Source organism: Mobula hypostoma, chromosome 23 (genome assembly GCF_963921235.1).
Source record: "Mobula hypostoma chromosome 23, sMobHyp1.1, whole genome shotgun sequence".
Lineage (NCBI taxonomy): Eukaryota > Metazoa > Chordata > Chondrichthyes > Myliobatiformes > Myliobatidae > Mobula > Mobula hypostoma.
In genome coordinates, this window is record NC_086119.1 from 10,503,425 (window position 1) to 10,522,192 (window position 18,768).

At 45.1% G+C, this 18,768-nt stretch overlaps 1 protein-coding gene across 5 annotated transcripts in view; it reads right to left on the reverse strand.

Moving 5' to 3' along the window:
• The window catches only part of LOC134336872 (multidrug and toxin extrusion protein 1-like), a 75,665-nt gene that overhangs the window by 45,955 nt on the left and 10,942 nt on the right, over window positions 1-18,768 (reverse strand). For 4 of the 5 annotated variants that reach the window (XM_063031467.1, XM_063031466.1, XM_063031464.1 and 1 more), the window contains exons 2-4: window positions 12,368-12,469; window positions 6,584-6,652; window positions 4,131-4,279 (exon numbers count right to left, since the gene is read on the reverse strand). In XM_063031467.1, coding sequence (XP_062887537.1) covers window positions 4,131-4,279; window positions 6,584-6,652; window positions 12,368-12,469 — 320 coding nt within the window. The remainder of the gene's footprint in view (window positions 1-4,130; window positions 4,280-6,583; window positions 6,653-12,367; window positions 12,470-18,768) is intronic. The other variant, XM_063031465.1, reaches the window with a different exon arrangement.

Consider the following 18,768-nt stretch of genomic DNA (forward strand, 5'->3'; position numbering starts at 1 on the left):
ATTATAGGAAGGATGTGGAAGCTTTAGAGAGGGTGCAGTTCACAAAACTTTACAAGATTGGTTAGACAGGACCTACTGCACATAACCAGCAAGTAAGTATTATTCACAACACGCTGGAGGAACTCAGCAAGTCGGGCAGCATCCGTGGAAACGATCAGTCAACGTTTCGGGCCGGAACCCTTCGTCAGGACTGAAGAGGGAAGGGGCAGAGGCCCTAGAAAGAAGTTGGGGGGAGGGTGGGAAGGAGAAGGCTGGTAGGTTCCAGGTGAAAAACCAGTAAGGGGAAAGATAAAGGGGTGGGGGGGGGAAGCAGGAGGGGATAGGCAGGAAAGGTGAAGAAGGAATTGGGGAAAACACAATGGGTAGTAGAAGGAGGCGGAACCATAAGGGAGGTAGTAGGCAGCTGGGGGAGGGGGCAGAGTGAAATAGGGATAGAGGAAGGGAGGGGGAGGGAATTACCGGAAGTTGGAGAATTCAATGTTCATACCAAGGGGCTGGAGACTACCCAGGCGGTATATGAGGTGTTGCTCCTCCAATATTATTCCCATTTCCTGATTAAAAATCAGTGAAAATATACTTCCAGCAAAAAAGTAAATGGAAGCCAAAGGCAACAGCTGGTGCCCAGCTCCTTACGGACACGAAGTTCCAGACAAGATCAGCGGGTTCATGTTGCAGGTGGTGTTGTCAATCCACCTCACTTTGCTTTACATTCGGTACATTCAGATCCCAGGCTGGTTGCAGAAGTTTCCAGGTCAGGTCAGGAGAATTACTGACTGACGCTTGACCTTAAACGACCAGTGAGGGCGCAACAACTGACGATAACCATGCACAGTTGCGGTGGATTCCTTTGCCTGGAGTGACTGTCCCAGAGGGAGGCAGGCCTTTACTCCCAAGGAGGGTCTCATCTAATTTATTTTCAACTCTTTCTATTTTTCACTTTTAAATCTTTGATTTATTTCTTTTTATTATTCCTGAGAACACCATGGAACGAGTTACTGGTCTACACCAGACCGACAGTACAAGCACAGGGCAGTTTGATCAAGAGCTCGTGACTGTAGTAAGCCATTTTTCCTTCACACCTGCCCTGCCGTTCAGTAAGATCACATTGACCTCAGCCCCACTTTACTGATTCAAATCTATATCACTTAATCTTCAAAGTTCTGTATATGTGATGAATAAATCTGAATCGGAATTTGTGTGTCTCTCTCCTCCGCCCACCACAATGCTCTTCTACCCCTTTCTCCCTCAATTCTTCCCCTTATACTTCTCCTCTATAGTTCCTCCATTCTTTGGCTTCACTTAAATCTTCTATTGGGTTTAATGGTGACTAGCTCATATTTATGACTTTGGGATTGTTGGGGAGATCCGCGTTTCCTTGCGGGATTGTTGGGGGAGATCCATGTCTCTTTGTGAGATTGTTGGGGAGATCCGTGTCCCTTCGTGACATTGTTGGGGAGATCCCTGTTTCCTCGCAGGATTGTTGGGGAGATCGTGTCTCTACATGGGATTGTTGGGGAGATCCATGCTTCCTCGTGGGATTGTTGGGGAGATCCGCCGGATTGTTGGGGAGATCAGTGTCTCTTCATTGGATTGTTGGGGAGACCCGCATTTCCTCGCGGGATTGTTGGGGAGACCTGCGTTTCCTCGCGGGATTGTTGAGGATACCCGCGTTTCCTCGCGGAATTGTTGGGGAGACCTGAGTTTCCTCACGGGATTGCCGGGGAGATCCGCCGTATTGTTGGGGAGATCGGTGTCTCTTCATTGGATTGTTGGGGAGACCTGAGTTTCCTCACGGGATTGTTGGGGAGATCCGCCGGATTGTTGGGGAGATCGGTGTTTCTTCATTGGATTGTTGGGGAGACCCGCGTTTCCTCGCGGGATTGTTGGGGAGATCCCCCTTGCCTCATTGGATTGTTGGGGATGTTCGTGTCTCATTGTTGAATTGTTGGGGAGCTCTGGGTCTCTTTGTGGGATTGTTGGAGAGATCTGTGTCCCTTCACAGGGTTGTTGGAGAGATAGGTGTTACTCCGTGAGATTTTTGGAGAGATCTACGTTTCCTCGTGAGATTGTTGGAGAGATCTGTGTCTCTTCGTAGAACTGAGGAGTCAGCCTTCCACCACTTTTCCATGGAATAAAATCATAGTCCATCTGACCTACAGCCTTAACTTATTTGTCTGTCTGATCCCAAAACCGTTGACCCCTCCCTAGTCCAAAGTCTAGCTCAGCCTGGAATATACCGAAAGACTTGATGTCCACAGTTCTCTGGGGCAGATAACTCACGGCACTCTGAATAGAGAAGCTCATAGAAAATAGGGGAGAGGAAAGGGCATTGCTCCACTATTCAACGCTATCATAGCTCAAGCTCATCTTCCCATTCCCTCCCCATACCCTTGCACTTTATTTGTCTAGTGACACTGCACTCTCTGTGTGACTGTAACACTATATTCTGCATTATGTTTGCTTTTTACTCCCTCGATGTAATTAAGGATGGTGTGATCTGTCTGGACTGGCAGAAGAACATAAGAAATAGGAGCAGGAATCAGCCATCTGGCCCGTCAAGCCTGCGCCGCCATTCTATAAGATCATGGCTGATCTGACCATAGACTCATCTCCACCTACCTGCCTTTTCCACATAACCCTTCATCCCCCTACTATGAAAAAATCTATCCAACCCTGTCTTAGGTTTATTTACTGAGGCAGCCTGCTCTGCTTCATTGGGCAAAAAATTCCACAGATTCACCACTCTCTGGGAAAAACAGTTCCTCCTCATCTCCGTCCTAAATCCGCTCCCTCGAATCTTAATGCTCTGTTCTCTAATTCTAGTCTCACCTACCAGTGGAAACAACTTTATTGCCTCTATCTTATAAAGGGTGTCAGCCCAAAACATCAATTGCTTATTCACTTCCATAGATACTGCCTAACCTCGAGTTCCTCCAGCATTCTGTGTGTGTTGCTTTGGATTTCCGGCATCTGCAGACTTTAAATTTTTCTTTATTGAGGTATGGAGTGGGGAAAAGGCCCCTCCCCCTACTTTAATCTGAGCCTAATCACGGGTCAATTTACAGACGACCAATTAACCTGCCAACCGGTATGTCTTTGGACTGTGGGAGGAAACTGGAGCCCCTGAGGAATACCCTGCGGTCACGGGGGGCGAACGTACAAACTCTTTACAGACCGCAGTTGGAATTGAACCCGGGTAGCCTGTACTGTGAAGCTTTGCCAACGGCCACATGGCAGAGAAAGAGTGCCAGAGGCGGGAGGCAGATGCCACTCCAGTGACAGATCACCACACTGAAGCTCGTTCACCTTTGCAAGATCTTATTTACTATTGAAACCCGTCCAAAGCTCTACTTGTTCATAGCTTAACGGCCAATCAAATGTATTAAGATAAATGGAAAAGTAGACGGTTTGGTCATTGGGTAAATCACACAGAGACATGGCTTCCAATCGTACCATTGCTGGCTATAACATTTGAATTTAAATTTCAGATTAATTTCAGTTAAGCACAAAACAATTAGGTTGTTGTAAAAACCCATCTGGTTCTGTAATATTGTTCCTATCCACCCTATATCTGAAATTACCTCTGTTTTAAATTTACCCAGTCACTTGGTCTGTACAACCATCTGTGGCAATGAATTCCACAGATTCACCACCATCTGGCTAAAAAGTTCCTCCTCATACTTACAGTAATTTTACCCCTCTCCTCTTTCTCTCTCTTTTTTTCATTCCCTATTTTACATCAACCTGGCAGGGAGTTCCACACACTCACCACTCTCTGTGTAAGGATATCCCCCTACACTTTCCTCCAATCACCTTAAAATTATGCCCTCTGGTATTAGCCATTTCCATCTGCGAAAAAGGTCTTGATCTATCATCCAATACACTTCTATTAAATCACCTCTCATCTTCCTTCTCACTAGGGAGAAAAGCCCAAGTTTGCAGAACATGCTCTCTAATCCAGGCAGAATCCTGGTAAATCTCCTCTGCGCCCTCTCTAAAGCTTCCACATTCTTCCTATAAATCCTGCCTCCTGCAGTCTCGATGTTAACACTGACCTGCTACAGGACACAAGGTTAAAGAGCACTTCTTTCCTAGGGAACAAAGAGGTAGTAATGTGGAAGGAGCCTTACTTGGCCACCTCGGGAGACTGCTTGACAGCGAGCAGGATGTGTTCGGTGTTAATGAAGAGAGCCCAGCAGGGGAAACAGAAGATCATGAGGATGATGATCCCTCGCTGGAGAATCACACCGATCCTCCTCAGGTTTCTGCTGCCAAATGTCTGAAAAAAAATCAGAGGACATTTCTTTAAAAACATCACACACGTGTCCACTCAGCCCACAAGTGGTAAATAACTTGGTTCTCTGAATTGCATTTATTGAATACAGAACAGACCATTCGGCCCACAATATCTGAGCTGACCCACAATGTCTCTGACACCTAGAGACACCTTGCTGCTGTCTCTACATCCACCACTACCCCTGGCATCAAGGGCCAGACACCTTACCCCACTCTCTGCCTCAAATATCCACCCTATATAACGTATAACAATATAACCATAGAACAATTACAGCACGGAAACAGGCCATCTCGGCCCTTCTAGTCCGTGCCGAACTCTTTCACATTAAAACGCAGCTCTGCTCTTTGAGGCCTCACTGATCATCATATCTAAACAGAGACAATGCTGGAGAAACTCAGCCAGTCAGGTAGCAGCTATGGAGAGAGGATCAGAGCTAACACTCTAGGTAATAATCCCCGAGGTCCTGAGGTCCTCCAGCATGTTCTGTGAGCCAAAGTTCAGTCATGACTTTTGCCAGGACTCAAGGACATGAGCTGTGGGAAGAGGCAGAGCAGGCTAGGGTTTAATTTCTTCTAAAGTACGAGTCTGATGATGACCTCATCAATGATCGAGGATCAACTTTATTCACCACCTACACTTATATTAGTGGTCGGTCCACCAATCCCCCAGGCTCGGGAGTTCAGCTCAGGGCTAAAACCCTAACTGGGAAAACAAAATTGTTGCGGAAACAGAAATGAAGATTCCTTCAACATCTGAGTGCGACGGTATTCCTGAGTTTGCACCCAGGACTTGCATGAGTGACAGTAGTGAAAACAGAGAGGGAGCTACTGACACAATGAAAGAAGCCCTGAACATCGCCAGAGAGAGAGGACCTTCACTGTTTCCCTAAACACCGGCAGTGTAACAGTCAGTAAGACACTTACTTACATCTACCAGGAATTTGCTGTTTTGGTGCTTTTGGTGAATTTGTGTGTTGGTCAGGGCCCAACATGCAACAAAAAAAGCAATGATATTCAATAATTATAAAGAATTACATAAAAAATAAAATTAGAGGTTAAGGTATGGAGATGGAATAAAATATGCATAAATACCAACATGTATTTACAATGTTACGGAGGTGCCATGAGGGGACATAGATAGGATAAACGCAGTTGGCCTTTTTTTCCGGGGTAGCAGAATTAGAGGCTCTAGGACCAAGGTGAGAAGGGAAAGATTTAAAAGGGACCCAAGAGGCAACTTCTTCACACAGAAGATCTTGCATATATGAAACAAGCTATTAGTAGAATTAGTTGAGGCAGGTATGATAACGTTTAAAAGTCACTTTCTGGATAAGAAGGAATATGGGCCAAATAGGACTCACATAGATGGGCATCTGGGTTGGCATGGATGAGCTGGGTGCTACAGTAGCGTAGTGGTTAGCACAATTCTATTACAACTCAGGGTGTCAGGGTTCGGAGTTCAATTCAGACACTGTCTGTGAGGAGTTTGTATATCCTCTGTGTACATGTGGGTTTCCTCCAGATGCTCTGGTTTCCTCCCACAGTCCAAAGATGTACTGGTTGGTACGTGTATTGGTCAACGTAAATCGTCCTGTGATTAGGCTGGTCTTAAATAGGTGCGTGTGTTGGCACGTGGCCAAGTGGTTAAGGCGTTCGTCTAGTGATCTGAAGGTCGCTAGTTCGAGCCTTGGCTGAGGCAGTGTGTGTGTCCTTGAGCAAGGCACTTAACCACACATTGCTCTGCGATGACACCGGTGTCAAGCTGTATGGGTCCTAATGACCTTCCCTTGGACAACATCGGTGGCGTGGAGAGGGGAGACTTGCAGCATGGGCAACTGCCAGTCTTCCATACAACCTTGCCCAGGCCTGCGCCCTGGAAACCTTCCTAGGCATAAATGCATGGTCTCACGAGATTAATGGATTCCTATATAAAATAGTGCGTGTGTTGGCACATGTGGCTCGTTAGGCCAGATGGGCCTGTTTCACACCGTATCTCAAAATTAATAATACGTAAATAACAGGCCTGCTTTCGAGCTGTCCAACTCATTGACCCTTAATACCCTTTCTGCTGTCTTGGTGTCAGGTTGTCTGTCTATGTGCTGGTTGAGTTTTTTACCACGGGGTTCTGTTCCAACTTAGATTGTACCGGTTTCTGAATGGTCAACGTGGCTCTGTGTATCCACTCCATAACAGCTCAGAGGCTCACTTCTACCTCCTTCCCTGAAGGTTAAATCTGGTTCCCAGTTAACGATGAAGAGATGGAGGGTGGGGATCTTTCCACACCTACCTGGGATATGAGGGTGTCACAGGCTGAAGCCAATCCGGCACCCACAGAGATTCCTGATACATTGATCACCTGTGCAAAGGTAGCAAAAAAATACAGAACTTTAGCAATTCAGTCATAAATGTCTCCACAAGACAAAGGGAGGGCTGACTCTGGATGGGGTAAACATTGTGTTTCCATTCGAGGCGTGGGCATCATTGGCTGGAGTGGGAAACACTATTATGTTCATTACTGGACCAAATCATCAGATTTCTGAACGGACAATAAACCACCTCACTATTTTTGCTCTCTTCTTGCACTACTTTTTAAAATTTAATTTTATATACTGTATATAAAATCAGAGTCGGTGATTTAAAGCGAGAGCTTCGCGGGCGTTAGTCCATTGTCCGGGGCCTATCGGCGGCGGCAACTGAGCTCTAGGTAAGCAGAAGGGATAAGCGGAGCGGCCATTGTCGGGAGTAGGCCAGTGGCGAGAGTAGAAGCAACAGGCTTTGGCGAGGTAAGTGGGTAAGTGGACTTCGTTTTTGGTTTCCCTTTGCTTTTTTTTTGAGGAATAGCGAGCATGCTAGTAGGGTTAATATTTTGCCCTAGGTGGCGGATGTGGGAATCCTGGGAATCTTCCCGTCTCCCAGATGGCCACATCTGTGCCAGGTGTACTGAGATGCAGCTCCTGCAAGGCCGCGTTAGGGATCTGGAGCTGTGGCTCGATGACCTACAGCTTATTAGGGAAAGTGACCAGGAATAGAGAGGAGCTACAGGGAATTAGTCAGCCCAAGGCTGCAGGAGTTAGACGAGTGGGTGACGGTCAGGGAAGGGAAGGCAAGAGCTCAGATAGTAGAGAGCACCCCTCAGTAATCGTTATCTTGTTTTGGATGCGGTTGAGGGGGACGACCTGACAGAAGATGACCACACAATCGGGTCTCTGGCACTGAGTCTGGTTCTTTGGTGCAGAAGGGAAAGAGAAAGATGAGAAATGTGGTAGTCATAGGGAATTCCATAGTGAGGGGAACAGACAGCCTGATAGAGATATCTGCATGGTGCGTTACCTCCCAGGTGCCAGGATATGGGATGTCTCGGATCGGGTGCAGAGTATGCTGAAGGGAGAGGGTGAACAGCCAGAGGTCTTGGTACACGTTGGTACCAATGACATTGGTAGAAAAAGGGAGGAGGTCCTGAAGAGATAATTCAGGGAGTTGGACAGGAAGCTGAAAAGCTGGACCTCCAGGGTAGTAATCTCAGGATTGCTGCCTGTGCCACGTGCTAGCGAGTGCAAGAATAGCATGATCAGACATATTAATGTGTGGCTGAGAGACTAGTGTTAGGGGGCAGGGATTCAGATTCCTGGATCATTGTGGGCCCTTCTGGGGGAGGTACAACCTGTACAAAAAGGACGGGTTACACCTGAACCCAAAGGGGTCCAATATCCTAGCAGGCAGATTTAATAGAGCTGTTAGGGAGGGTTTAAACTAATTTGGCAGGGGAATGGGAACCGGAGTGATAGGACTGAGGAAGGGGAAAACAAATAAATCAAAGATAGTATGCAAAAGGGATTATAGAAAGAACAGGCAGGAGATGAGGCTTAATCACAGCCAGTGGGATGATTTACAGGGCAATAGAGGCGTGGTGCAGTTAAAACAGAAAGCAACAAATACTGGACTGAAGGTGTTGTATTTGAATACACGCAGCATAAGGAATAAGATGGATGATCTTGAAATTCAGCTACAGATTGACAAATATGATGTTGTGGCCAGCTCTGAAACTTGGCTAAAGGATGGAGCTGAACATCCAAGGATATATGGTGTATCGGAAAGATAGGTTAGTAGGCAGATTATTAGAAAGATTAGAAAGATTATTAGAAAGATTAGCAGATTAGAAAGGAATGACATAGGATCGGAAGGTGTAGAGTTTCTATGGGTTGAGTTAAGAAATGGCAAGGGTAAAAGGACCCTAATGGCAGTTGTATACAGGCCTCCAAACAGCAGCCGGGATGTGGGTTACAAATTACAGCAGGAGATAGAAAAGGCATGTCAGAAAGGCAATGTCATAATAATCGTTGGGGATTTTAACATGAAAGTGGCTTGAGAAAACCAGCTCAGTACTGGACCTCAAGAGAGAGAATTTGTAGAATGTCTAAGGGATGGCTTTTTAGAACAGCTTGTTGTTGAGCCCACTAGGGGATCGGCTGTGCTGGATTGGGTGTTGTGCAATGATCCAGAGGTGATAAGAGAGCTTAAGGTTAAGGGACCCTTAGGGAAAAGTGATCACAACGTGATCGAGTTCACATTGAAATTTGAGAGGGAGAAAATAAAATCCAATGTGTCGGTATTTCATAGAAACATAGAAACATAGAAAATAGGTGCAGGAGTAGGCCATTCAGTGGAATAAAGAAAATTACAATGGCATGAGAAGGGAACTAGCCGAAGTTGACTGGAAAGGCACATTCGCAGGAAAGACAGCAGAGCAGCAATGGCTGGAGTTTCTGTAAAAAATTAGGGAAGTGCAAGACAGATATATTCCAAATAAGAAATTTTCAAAGGGAAGAAGGACACTAACGTGGCTGATAAGTGGTCAGAGCCAAAGTAAAAGCAAAAGAGAGGGCATACAAGGAAGTCAGAGCCTGTGGGAAGATAGAGGATTGGGGAGCTTTTAAAAACTTGCAGAAGGAAACTAAGGAGGTCATTTGGAAGGAAAAGATGAATTATGAGAAGAAGCTGGTGACCAATATTAGGGAAGATACTAAAAGCTTTTTTAAGTATATAAAGAGTAAAAGAGAGTTGAGGGTAGATATAGGACCAATACAAAATGATGCTGGAGGTATTGTGATGAGAGATGCAGAGATGGCAGAGGAACTGAATGCATATTTTGCATCAGTCTTCACAGTGGAAGACATCTGCTGTATACCAGACATTCAAGAGTGTCAGGGAAGTGAAGTATGTGCAGTGAAAATTATAACTGAGAAGGTGCTCAGGAAACTTAATGGTCTGAAGGTGGATAAATCTCCTGGACCTGACAGAATGCACCCTTGGGTACTGAACGAAGTAGCTGGAGAAATTGTGGAGGCATTAACAATGATCTTTCAAGAATTGATAGATTCTGGCAATATACCGAATGACCGGAAAATTGCAACTGTTACGCCGCTATTTAAGAAGGGTGGGAGGCAGCATAAAGGAAACTATAAACCTGTTACCCTGACATCAGTGGTTGGGAAGTTGCTGGAATCGATTGTTAGGGATGCGATTACGGATCAGCTGGAGGCACATGACAAGATAGGCCAAAGCCAGCATGGTTTCCTGAAAGGAAAATCCTGCCTTGACAAATTTACTGCAATTCTTTGAGGAAATTACAAGCAGGGTAGACAAAGGAGATGCAGTAGATGTGGTGTACTTGAATTTTCAGAAGGCCTTTGACAAGGTGCCACACATGAGGCTGTTTAGCAAGATAAGAGCCCATGAAATTACAGGGAAGTTACTACCCGGGGTGGAACATTGGCTGATCAGCAGAAAACAGAGCGTGGGAATAAAGGGATCCTATTCTGGCTGGCTGCCAGTTACCAGTGGAGTTCCACAGGGGTCAGTGTTGGGACCTCTGCTTTTTACGCTGGACGTCAGTGATTTGGACTACAGTATCAATGGACTTGTGGCTAAATTTGCCGATGATACAAAGATAGGTGGAGGAGCGGATAGTGTTGAGGAAACAGAGAGCCTGCAGAGGGACTTAGTTAGTTTAGGGGAATGGACAAAGAAGTGGCAAATGAAATACAATGTTGGAAAGTGTATGGTCATGCACGTTGGTGGAAAAAATAAACAGGCAGATTATTATTTAGATTGGGAGAGAATTCAAAATGCAGAGATGCAAAGGGACTTGGGAGTCCTCGTACAGGATACCCTAAAGGTTAACCTCCAGGTTGAGTCGGTTGTGAAGAAGGCGAATGTAATGTTGGCATTCATTTCTAGAGGTATAGAATATAAGAGCAGGGATGTGATGTTGAGGCTCTATAAGGCACTCGTGAGACCATACTTGGAGTATTGTGTGCAGTTTTGGGCTCCTTATTTTAGAAGGGATATGCTGACATTGGAGAAGGTTCAGAGAAGATTCACAAGAATGATTCCAGGAATGAAAGGGTTACCGTATGAGGTACGTCTGGCAGCTCTTGGTCTGTATTCCCTGAAGTTCAGGAGAATGAGGGGGGATCTCATAGAAACATTCCAAATGTTAAAAGGCCTGAACAGATTAGATATGGCAAAGTTTTTTCCCCATGGTAGGGGAGTCTAGGACGAGAGGGCACAACCTCAGGATTGAAGGACGTCCTTTTAGAACAGAGATGTGGAGAAATTACTTCAGTCAGAGGGTGGTAAATCTGTGGAATTTGTTGCCACGAGCAGCTGTGGAGGCCAAGTCATTGGGTGTATTTAAAGCAGAGATAGACAGGTTCTTGATTAGCCAGGGCATCAAAGGGTATGGGGTGAAAGCAGGGGAGTGGGAGTTGTGCGGTTTTATAAGAAAATTGGCTTGTAGGTTGTTCCAAGCATCTTGGAAAACTTGTCACAGTTCTTCTGCAGACTTTAGCTGTCTCACTTGCTTCTGTCTCTCCAGGTAATCCCAGACAGCCTCGATGGTGTGAGATCAGGGCTCAGTGGAGGCCCCACCATCTCAAACCATATAAAAATCTAGGCTGCCTATCTTTTGCATATTGATATTCCCGATATCAATGTATCAGGAAATATATACAAAATTGTAATTTTTTTTATTGACTGTACTGCTGTTGTAAGACAACAAATTTCATGACACACTGTTTGTCGGTGACATTAAACCTGATTCCGATTCTGAATCTAAATAAGAGGTGCTCAATCCTTTTTACTTAATGGACCAATACCATTAAGCAAGGAGCCTGTGGACCCTAGGTTGGAAAGCCCTGACCTAGGTCAATTTTCTGGAGATACAAGTTCAAATCCCATTTCAGCAGCTGGGAACCTGTCGGATTATATACACTAGTCTCAGTAACAGACATCTGGGATATGAAATATTACATATCCAGAGGGATATGGGCCACATGGGGGTGAGCTCAGACAAGATTCAAGATTTGAAGTTCAAATTTATTTATCACTCGTACATCGAAACATACAGTAAAATATGTTGTTTGTGTCGACAACCAACACAACCCAAGGATGTGCTGGGGGCAGCTCGCAAAGTGTTGTCATTTTCAGAAGTCTTTGGGATATAATACATTTATATTTATATTACACATATATAGGCTTATACATACACACACGCATACACACACACACACACACACACACACACACACACACACACTCACAGAGTAGCTAGGGTGCCTAAGACTTTTGTAGTAATTTTATGTATTGCACTGTACTGCTGCTGCAAAAAAACTAATTTCACGACATATGTGAGTGATGATAAACCTGATTCTGATATGGGTCTCTATTGTGGACTGAGAGTGGGAAGGGGGCAGGGAGAGGAGAATCATGGTTGGGAAAGGGGCAGGGAGAGGGAAGCATTTAATTCCTGAGATTATTCTTGTGAACCTCCTCTAGATGCTCTTCAATTCCAGCTCATCCCTTCTTAGATAAGGGGCCCACAAATGCTCATGAGACTTCAAGTGCAATACTTGTAGATTTCTCAATAAGAAGTAGTTAGCATATTTTAAAATTCTTTTCTGGTGATATATTGTCTGTGGGAAGGTGGTGATGGGGCAGAACGATGTAGCGAATCACAAGAATAGACCTCCTGTGTTTTAGCATCTATAAATCAGCATTTGAACATACGTACTGCTATGGCAAGACAAACAGCATCCAGCTGAACTTTCCCCAGGTGTCCACAGAATATGGAGCTGACTATGCCTATGAGAAACACCATTAGCTGGGACAGGACCTGCAGCAGAGAGAGGAAGAATAATTAACATTTTACAGAGTCAATCACTCGTCACTCTTTTTGCGATACGGTCACAGAATATGCTGAAAACAATTGGCAGATCAGGAGGGGAGGAATAGTCTCAGGACCCTTTTCCTTCTCGTGGCACCTGAAATGTGACTGGGTTCTCACTCCACAGATGCTGTCTGACTTCCAGAGAATTTCTAGAATTTTCCATTTTTTTGCTTCAGACTTCCAACGTGTGCTGCTGTTTAGACTTTCTTTAATTGTTTCTCGACCTTGTGTCAATTTTTGAAGTTTCTGGCTTGTGAAGCTTGCTGAAGGCTTGTCCTTTTAAAACCCATCTCCCGGGCCCTATACTTGGACAATGAATTGTTGCTGTTGACCTACTTACGTTTGGGACACACGAATATATTCAGGACTGCTCTCATACTCTCCATACTCACGACTGCATGGCCAGATTCTGCTCTAATCCCATCTACAAGTTTGCAGATGATACCACCGTTGTGGGCCACATTTTAAATAACAATGAGTCGAAATATAGACAGGTGATAGAGAAGCTAGTGACACAGTGTCATGACAATGACCTTGCTCTGAATGTCAACAAAGCAAAAGAGCTGGTCAACACACACATTTGCTTGGACTTCCAGCATCTGCTGAATTTCTCTTGTTTGAGAAAAGAGCTGGTCGCTTACTTCAGGAAGGGGTAGCCGATGCACATTCTCCTGTTTACATCAATGGTATTGAGGCCGAGAGAGTGAGAGCTTCAAGCTCCTGAGAGTGAGCACCACTGATAGCCTGTCCCAGTCCAGCCACGTTGATGTCACGGCCAAGGAAGTCCACCTCTACTTCCTCAGAAACGTTCCTGACAGCCATCAGCAACATTTATCAATGCAACGCGGAGAGGATCTTATCTGGGGACATCACCGCTTGGTACGGAAACTGCTCTGTCTGTGACCACAAGAATTGTGGACGTGGCTCAGTACATGACAGAAACCAGCCTCTCCACCATGGACTCTGCCTACACTTCTCACTACCTCAGTAAGGCAGCCAGCATAAATTAAAGACCCACCCATTGTCTCTCTCCCCTTCCATCAGGCAGAAGATACAAACGCCTGAAAGCACGTACTATCAGGCTCAAAGACCGGCTCCACCCTGCTGTCATAAGACCATTGGATGATTCTCTAGTATGACAAGATGGACTCTTGACCTCACAATCTATCTGGTGATGATCTTACATCTTATCAACAGCCAGTAATACTTTATCCTGCATTGTTATCATTTTCCTTTGTCCCTCCTCAGCGGACTGTTGTAATGAAGTGATCTGCACGGCCCGCACATGAACATTATCTGTATTAAATTGTTCATTATTGTCACATGTACCAAGGTACAGTAAAAGTTTTTCACTGTACTTTGGTACATGTGACAATAACAAACTATTTTACCAATTGCTTTCAGCTGATCCACACCCTAACACAACGTTTTCCATCGTGCTGTTCACAAGTTCCATAAAGATTAGCTTTGTGTGTCATAGGAACAATGAAATGCACCATTTATGTCAATGACCAACACTGCCCGAGGATGGATGTGCTGGGGACAGCTCACAAGTGTGGGCACACTTCCGGTGCCAATATAACATGACTACAACTCACTAACCCTAACCAGCACGTTTTTGGAGTGTGGGTGGAAACCAGAGCACCCGGAGGAAACCCACACAGTCGCGGAGAGAGCATGCAAACTCCTTACAGACAGTGGTGGGAATTGGGTCGGCGGGCTGGTGCTGTAGTGTGTTACGCTAACCACTAATGGCGGTAGGGTGATACACCAGTCAGACATCTGGATCAGAATCTATTGGCGCTGGAAAGTTAATGATTTAACTTGGGAGGTTTTACAGTCAGCATCGCCTCCTAAGACCACTCCCTGTAAATTTGACTGCTGCTTACACACATTACAATTGTGACTACACTTGACTATCTCTTGGTTGATTTGTGATGGCCAGATCAATGCTAACAAAAAGCATTCTTTTCTCTTCAACTCAGTCTTTCCTCCTTTCGTCGCGATCTTTGGTTTCATTCAGTTAAAATCCTGCAGGCCACTTTAGCTATGACGAGACAACTGGGTGACCCGATGGGGCACCCTTTGGGAGAAAGGTAGTGTGGCCTGATGTGATGTGCTTTGGAAATGTGAGCAGGAGGAGAAGATGGCAGCGCACCACGTGTGCGCAGCTCTCTGGTGAAAAATGATGTCATATCTGTTAAATAGGGGCTGTGGACAATTCTGATTTGATGGAGACGGACGTGAAAGTACAGAGGAACATCTGGAGAAATTTCTGAAATGCCCTTCCACTGCTGTCGTTACTGTGTGGCCGGGAATCTTTCGGAGGGTAGGCCTCAAAATCCCCGGCCTTGCCTGCTTTTGGCGACTGAGAAGGAGGTCGAATTGTTTGGCAGAGATGCCGCTCAGTACTCGGTGTCGGAGAGCTGATCAGAGCTCGAAGTTTTCGGATGACTCAGAGTCGGACCGTGGTCGGGTATGGCAGGGAGAGTTTTTCTTCCTTCTCCCGTCTGCGTGAGATGTGGGACATTTGAGAGACTTTGAACTTTTACTGTGCTCATGGACTTCTTCATCAAGTTATGGTATTGTTGAACTGTTTGTAACTATATGTTATAATTATGTGGTTTTGTCAGTTTTTTCAGTCTTGGTTTGTCCTGTGTTTTGTGATATCACACTGGAGGAAATAATGTATCATTTCTTAATGCATGCATTACTAAATGACAATAAAAGGGGACTACGTGTCTTCTTCATAATCTAAAAAAAATTAAAGAAGAAAAACTCAGTTTATTAAAAAAGAAAGACGCGTAGCAGACAAATATAGCTCCTCCTCGTTTAACGAAGGACATTTTTGATGACAACATTTCTGGTTGATCTGCCACCCTTCAAGAATACTATAACATTTTCATTTCTTTTTCCCTGGCTTAAAGCCACATACAGCTGACCAAGCTGGAAGACCAGTTTCTCCAAATAAGTCAACACATTCTGCATGGTTTGGCCTTGCGCCTTATGTATAGTCATAGCAAAGCATGACTGTATCGGGAACTGGCTCCGCTGAAGAGGGACATCTTCTCCTTCTGATAAACTGACAGTAATTCTTGGGATCATGACAATGTCATTTTTGAACGCACCAATGTTTATCTTTGCTACGATGAGATTGTCGTGCAGTTCGTCCACCATCATTCGCGTTCCATTGCAAAGCCTCGGTGGATCCAAGTTCCTCTTTGAGATGATGGGAGGTCCCCTCTTCAATTCTAGTTGATGTGGTGGCTGCTGTGAGCATCGTGAGATGCTGCTGAGGCTGGCCGTGCACATGTGCCGTGCGTGGTGTCGCAATTGCCATTAAAGCTGGAATCGGCTCAGGTTGTCGAAAGCGGGGCCTGTTGATTGACGAGTGAGCAATTTTATACGAATATATAACCTTGAACTTTGCATGCATTCTGTAAGTTAGCGCATTTTAAGTTGATTTAGTCAAAAAGAAGTGGGCGCTGTAATGCACCGTTTGGGCTAATTGGAGGCCACAAACAGACAAACAGAGCATGAAAATTTTAGTAGTATATTAGATAGATAGATAGCTGTCAGTGCAGGCCACCAAATCCCTCCCTCGCCTGACCCCTAGTGGCCATGTGGAGAACTGCAGGTCACAATGCCCCTCAAACTCAGAGGAAGAGGGTACTGACCTCAGCTGGAGACAACTCTCTCACTAAACGAGAGCCTGCTGTAACTAGAGCATTGAACATAGGACAATACAGCACAGAACAGGCCCATTGGCCCACAATATTGTGCTGACCTTTTAACCTACCCTAAGGTCAATGTAACCCTTCCCTCTTACACAGCCCTCCACTTTTCTCACATCAATGTGCCTGCATAAGTGTTTGTTAAATGTCCCTACTGGATCTGGCTCTGTCACCACCACATTTCTTGTGCTCACCACTCTCTGTGTAAAAAAACGTACCTTTAACATCCCCCCAGACTTTCCTCCAATCACCTCAAAATTAGGCTCCCTCGTATTAGCCATTTCCATGCTGGGGGAAAAAAAAATCTCTGGGTATCCGCTCGAACTACACCTCTTATCAACTTACACAACTGTGTCAAGTTTCCTCTCATCTTTCTAAAGGTAAATTTTCAAATCAAGTTATTCCAAGTTATTTGAAGTTGTTCAAAGTATATGAACTGATATGGAAACACCAGCGCCCAGGAATGGTAAAGTCTACAGAAGGTGGTGGATACAGCCCAGTCCATCACAGGCAAAGCTCTTGCCTCCATTGAGCAGATTTACATGGAGTACTGGCACGAGGACGCAGTATCCCTCATTATGGACCATGGCCACTGCTCACTACCATCATTGGGCAGGTGGTCCATGAGCCTTAGGCTCAAGAACAGCTATTACCACACAGCTCCTGGCCTTCCCATGTGGCTTAGCTACTAAGCCTGGTGGAACCATTTCTACTGACCGGAGAAGGGGCAAAGGCGGGTTACTGGCACCTTAAAACCAGTCGCTTCGGGCAGATGAGGTCGTCAGCCGTGGTTGGCCTCACACCTCACGTTACCCCACAACCATCAGGCTCCTGAGCAAGCATGGATAACTTCACTCGCCTGAGCACTGGACCGATTCCACAACCTACAGGCTCACTTTCAAAAACTCTTGACAACTCGTGTTCTTCAGTTTTATGTTTGTATTTGCATAGTTTGTCTTCTTTTGCACATTGGTTCTTTGTCAGTCTTTATGTATAGTTTTAAAAAATTCTATCATATTTATTTATTTTCCTGTAAATGCCCACAAGGCAATGAATCTCAAGGTAGTACATGATAACATATACATACTTTGATAGTAAATTTGATTTTGAAGTTACTGTGCCAAAAGTTTTATACATGTTTTAATATCGCCATTTAGAGCATCAGAGAGAAATATAGTAATGCAATGTGGAAACAGGCCATTTGGCCCATCTTTTCCATGCTGACTAAAATGCCTGTTTAAGCTAGCCCCATTTTTCCACATTTGGCCCATATCACTCCAAACCAGGGGTACCCAACCTGGGGTTCATGGACCCCTCAGAATGTAGGGGTCTGCAGCATAAAAAAGGTTGGGAACCCTGATCTAAAGCTTTCTCGTCCACATACCTGCCCAAGCGTCTTTCAAATGTTGTTATTCTACCTACTTCCTCTGGCACCTCGTTCCATTTCCTGACCGTGAAGGAGTTACCTACCCATGCATGGCTTCACGTGACCCTGATCAGGGGTGGGGGGGGCTACACCTTGCCCAAGGGTGACCTACAGGCTAGCTGAGGGAAGGAGCGCCTTACACCTCCTTTGGGAGAGACGTATCTCCACCCTGCCACCCCACGATCTTACTAAAACATAGCATCCTACAAATCCATATCACCTTGCAGTCTCCTAAATTTTGGAAAATCTATGCTCACTCAGTGAAGGCAGATGGACCGATTCTGCTTTAGTGAGAATAGGTGAGTTCTAAATTGCCCTACGGCCACAGGATTGTTATATATTGATACAAGTTGATTTTGGGTAATTGGGCCATTGGTTAATCAGGACAGCCGCTTATTTGGACAATGCCTAGAGAACAAAATCTAATCAATAAAATAACCAGGAAATCCCTTTGTTTATCTGGGACATTATTCCACTTAATTTGGGACAGGAGACTGTTGTCAAACAGTTTCAGACTCAGAATCAAGTTTAGTATCACTGGCGTATATTGTAAAATTTCTTGTTTTGTGGCAGCAGTACATTGCAAACATAATAATAAAAACTATATATTACATTAAATATATACAAGGAAAGAAAACATAATAAAAACTATATATTACATTAAGTATATACAAGGAAAGTACTGAGGTAGTGTTCATATTGTGGAGATAGGTAAATTGCTAGCGGGTCCAGGTCTTTGCTAAGGCAGGAGTTGATTCTAGCCATGACCAGCCTCTCAAAGCACTTCATCCCAGTAGATGTGAGGGTCACTGGGTGATACTCAGTGAGGCTGCTCACCCTGCTCTTCCTGGGCACTGGTATGATCATCGCCCTTTTGAAGCAGGTGGCAGCCTCCGACTGCAGCAGTGAGATATTGAAGATGCCCTTGAACACTCCTGGCAGTTGGTTGGCACAGGTTTTCCGAGGTACACCATCAGGGTCTGCTGCCTTGCGGGGGTTCACCCTCTTGAAAAGACGTCCTGACGTAGGCCTCTGAGACAGAGATCACGGGGTCACTAGATACTGCAGGGATTGGCGGTCAAACG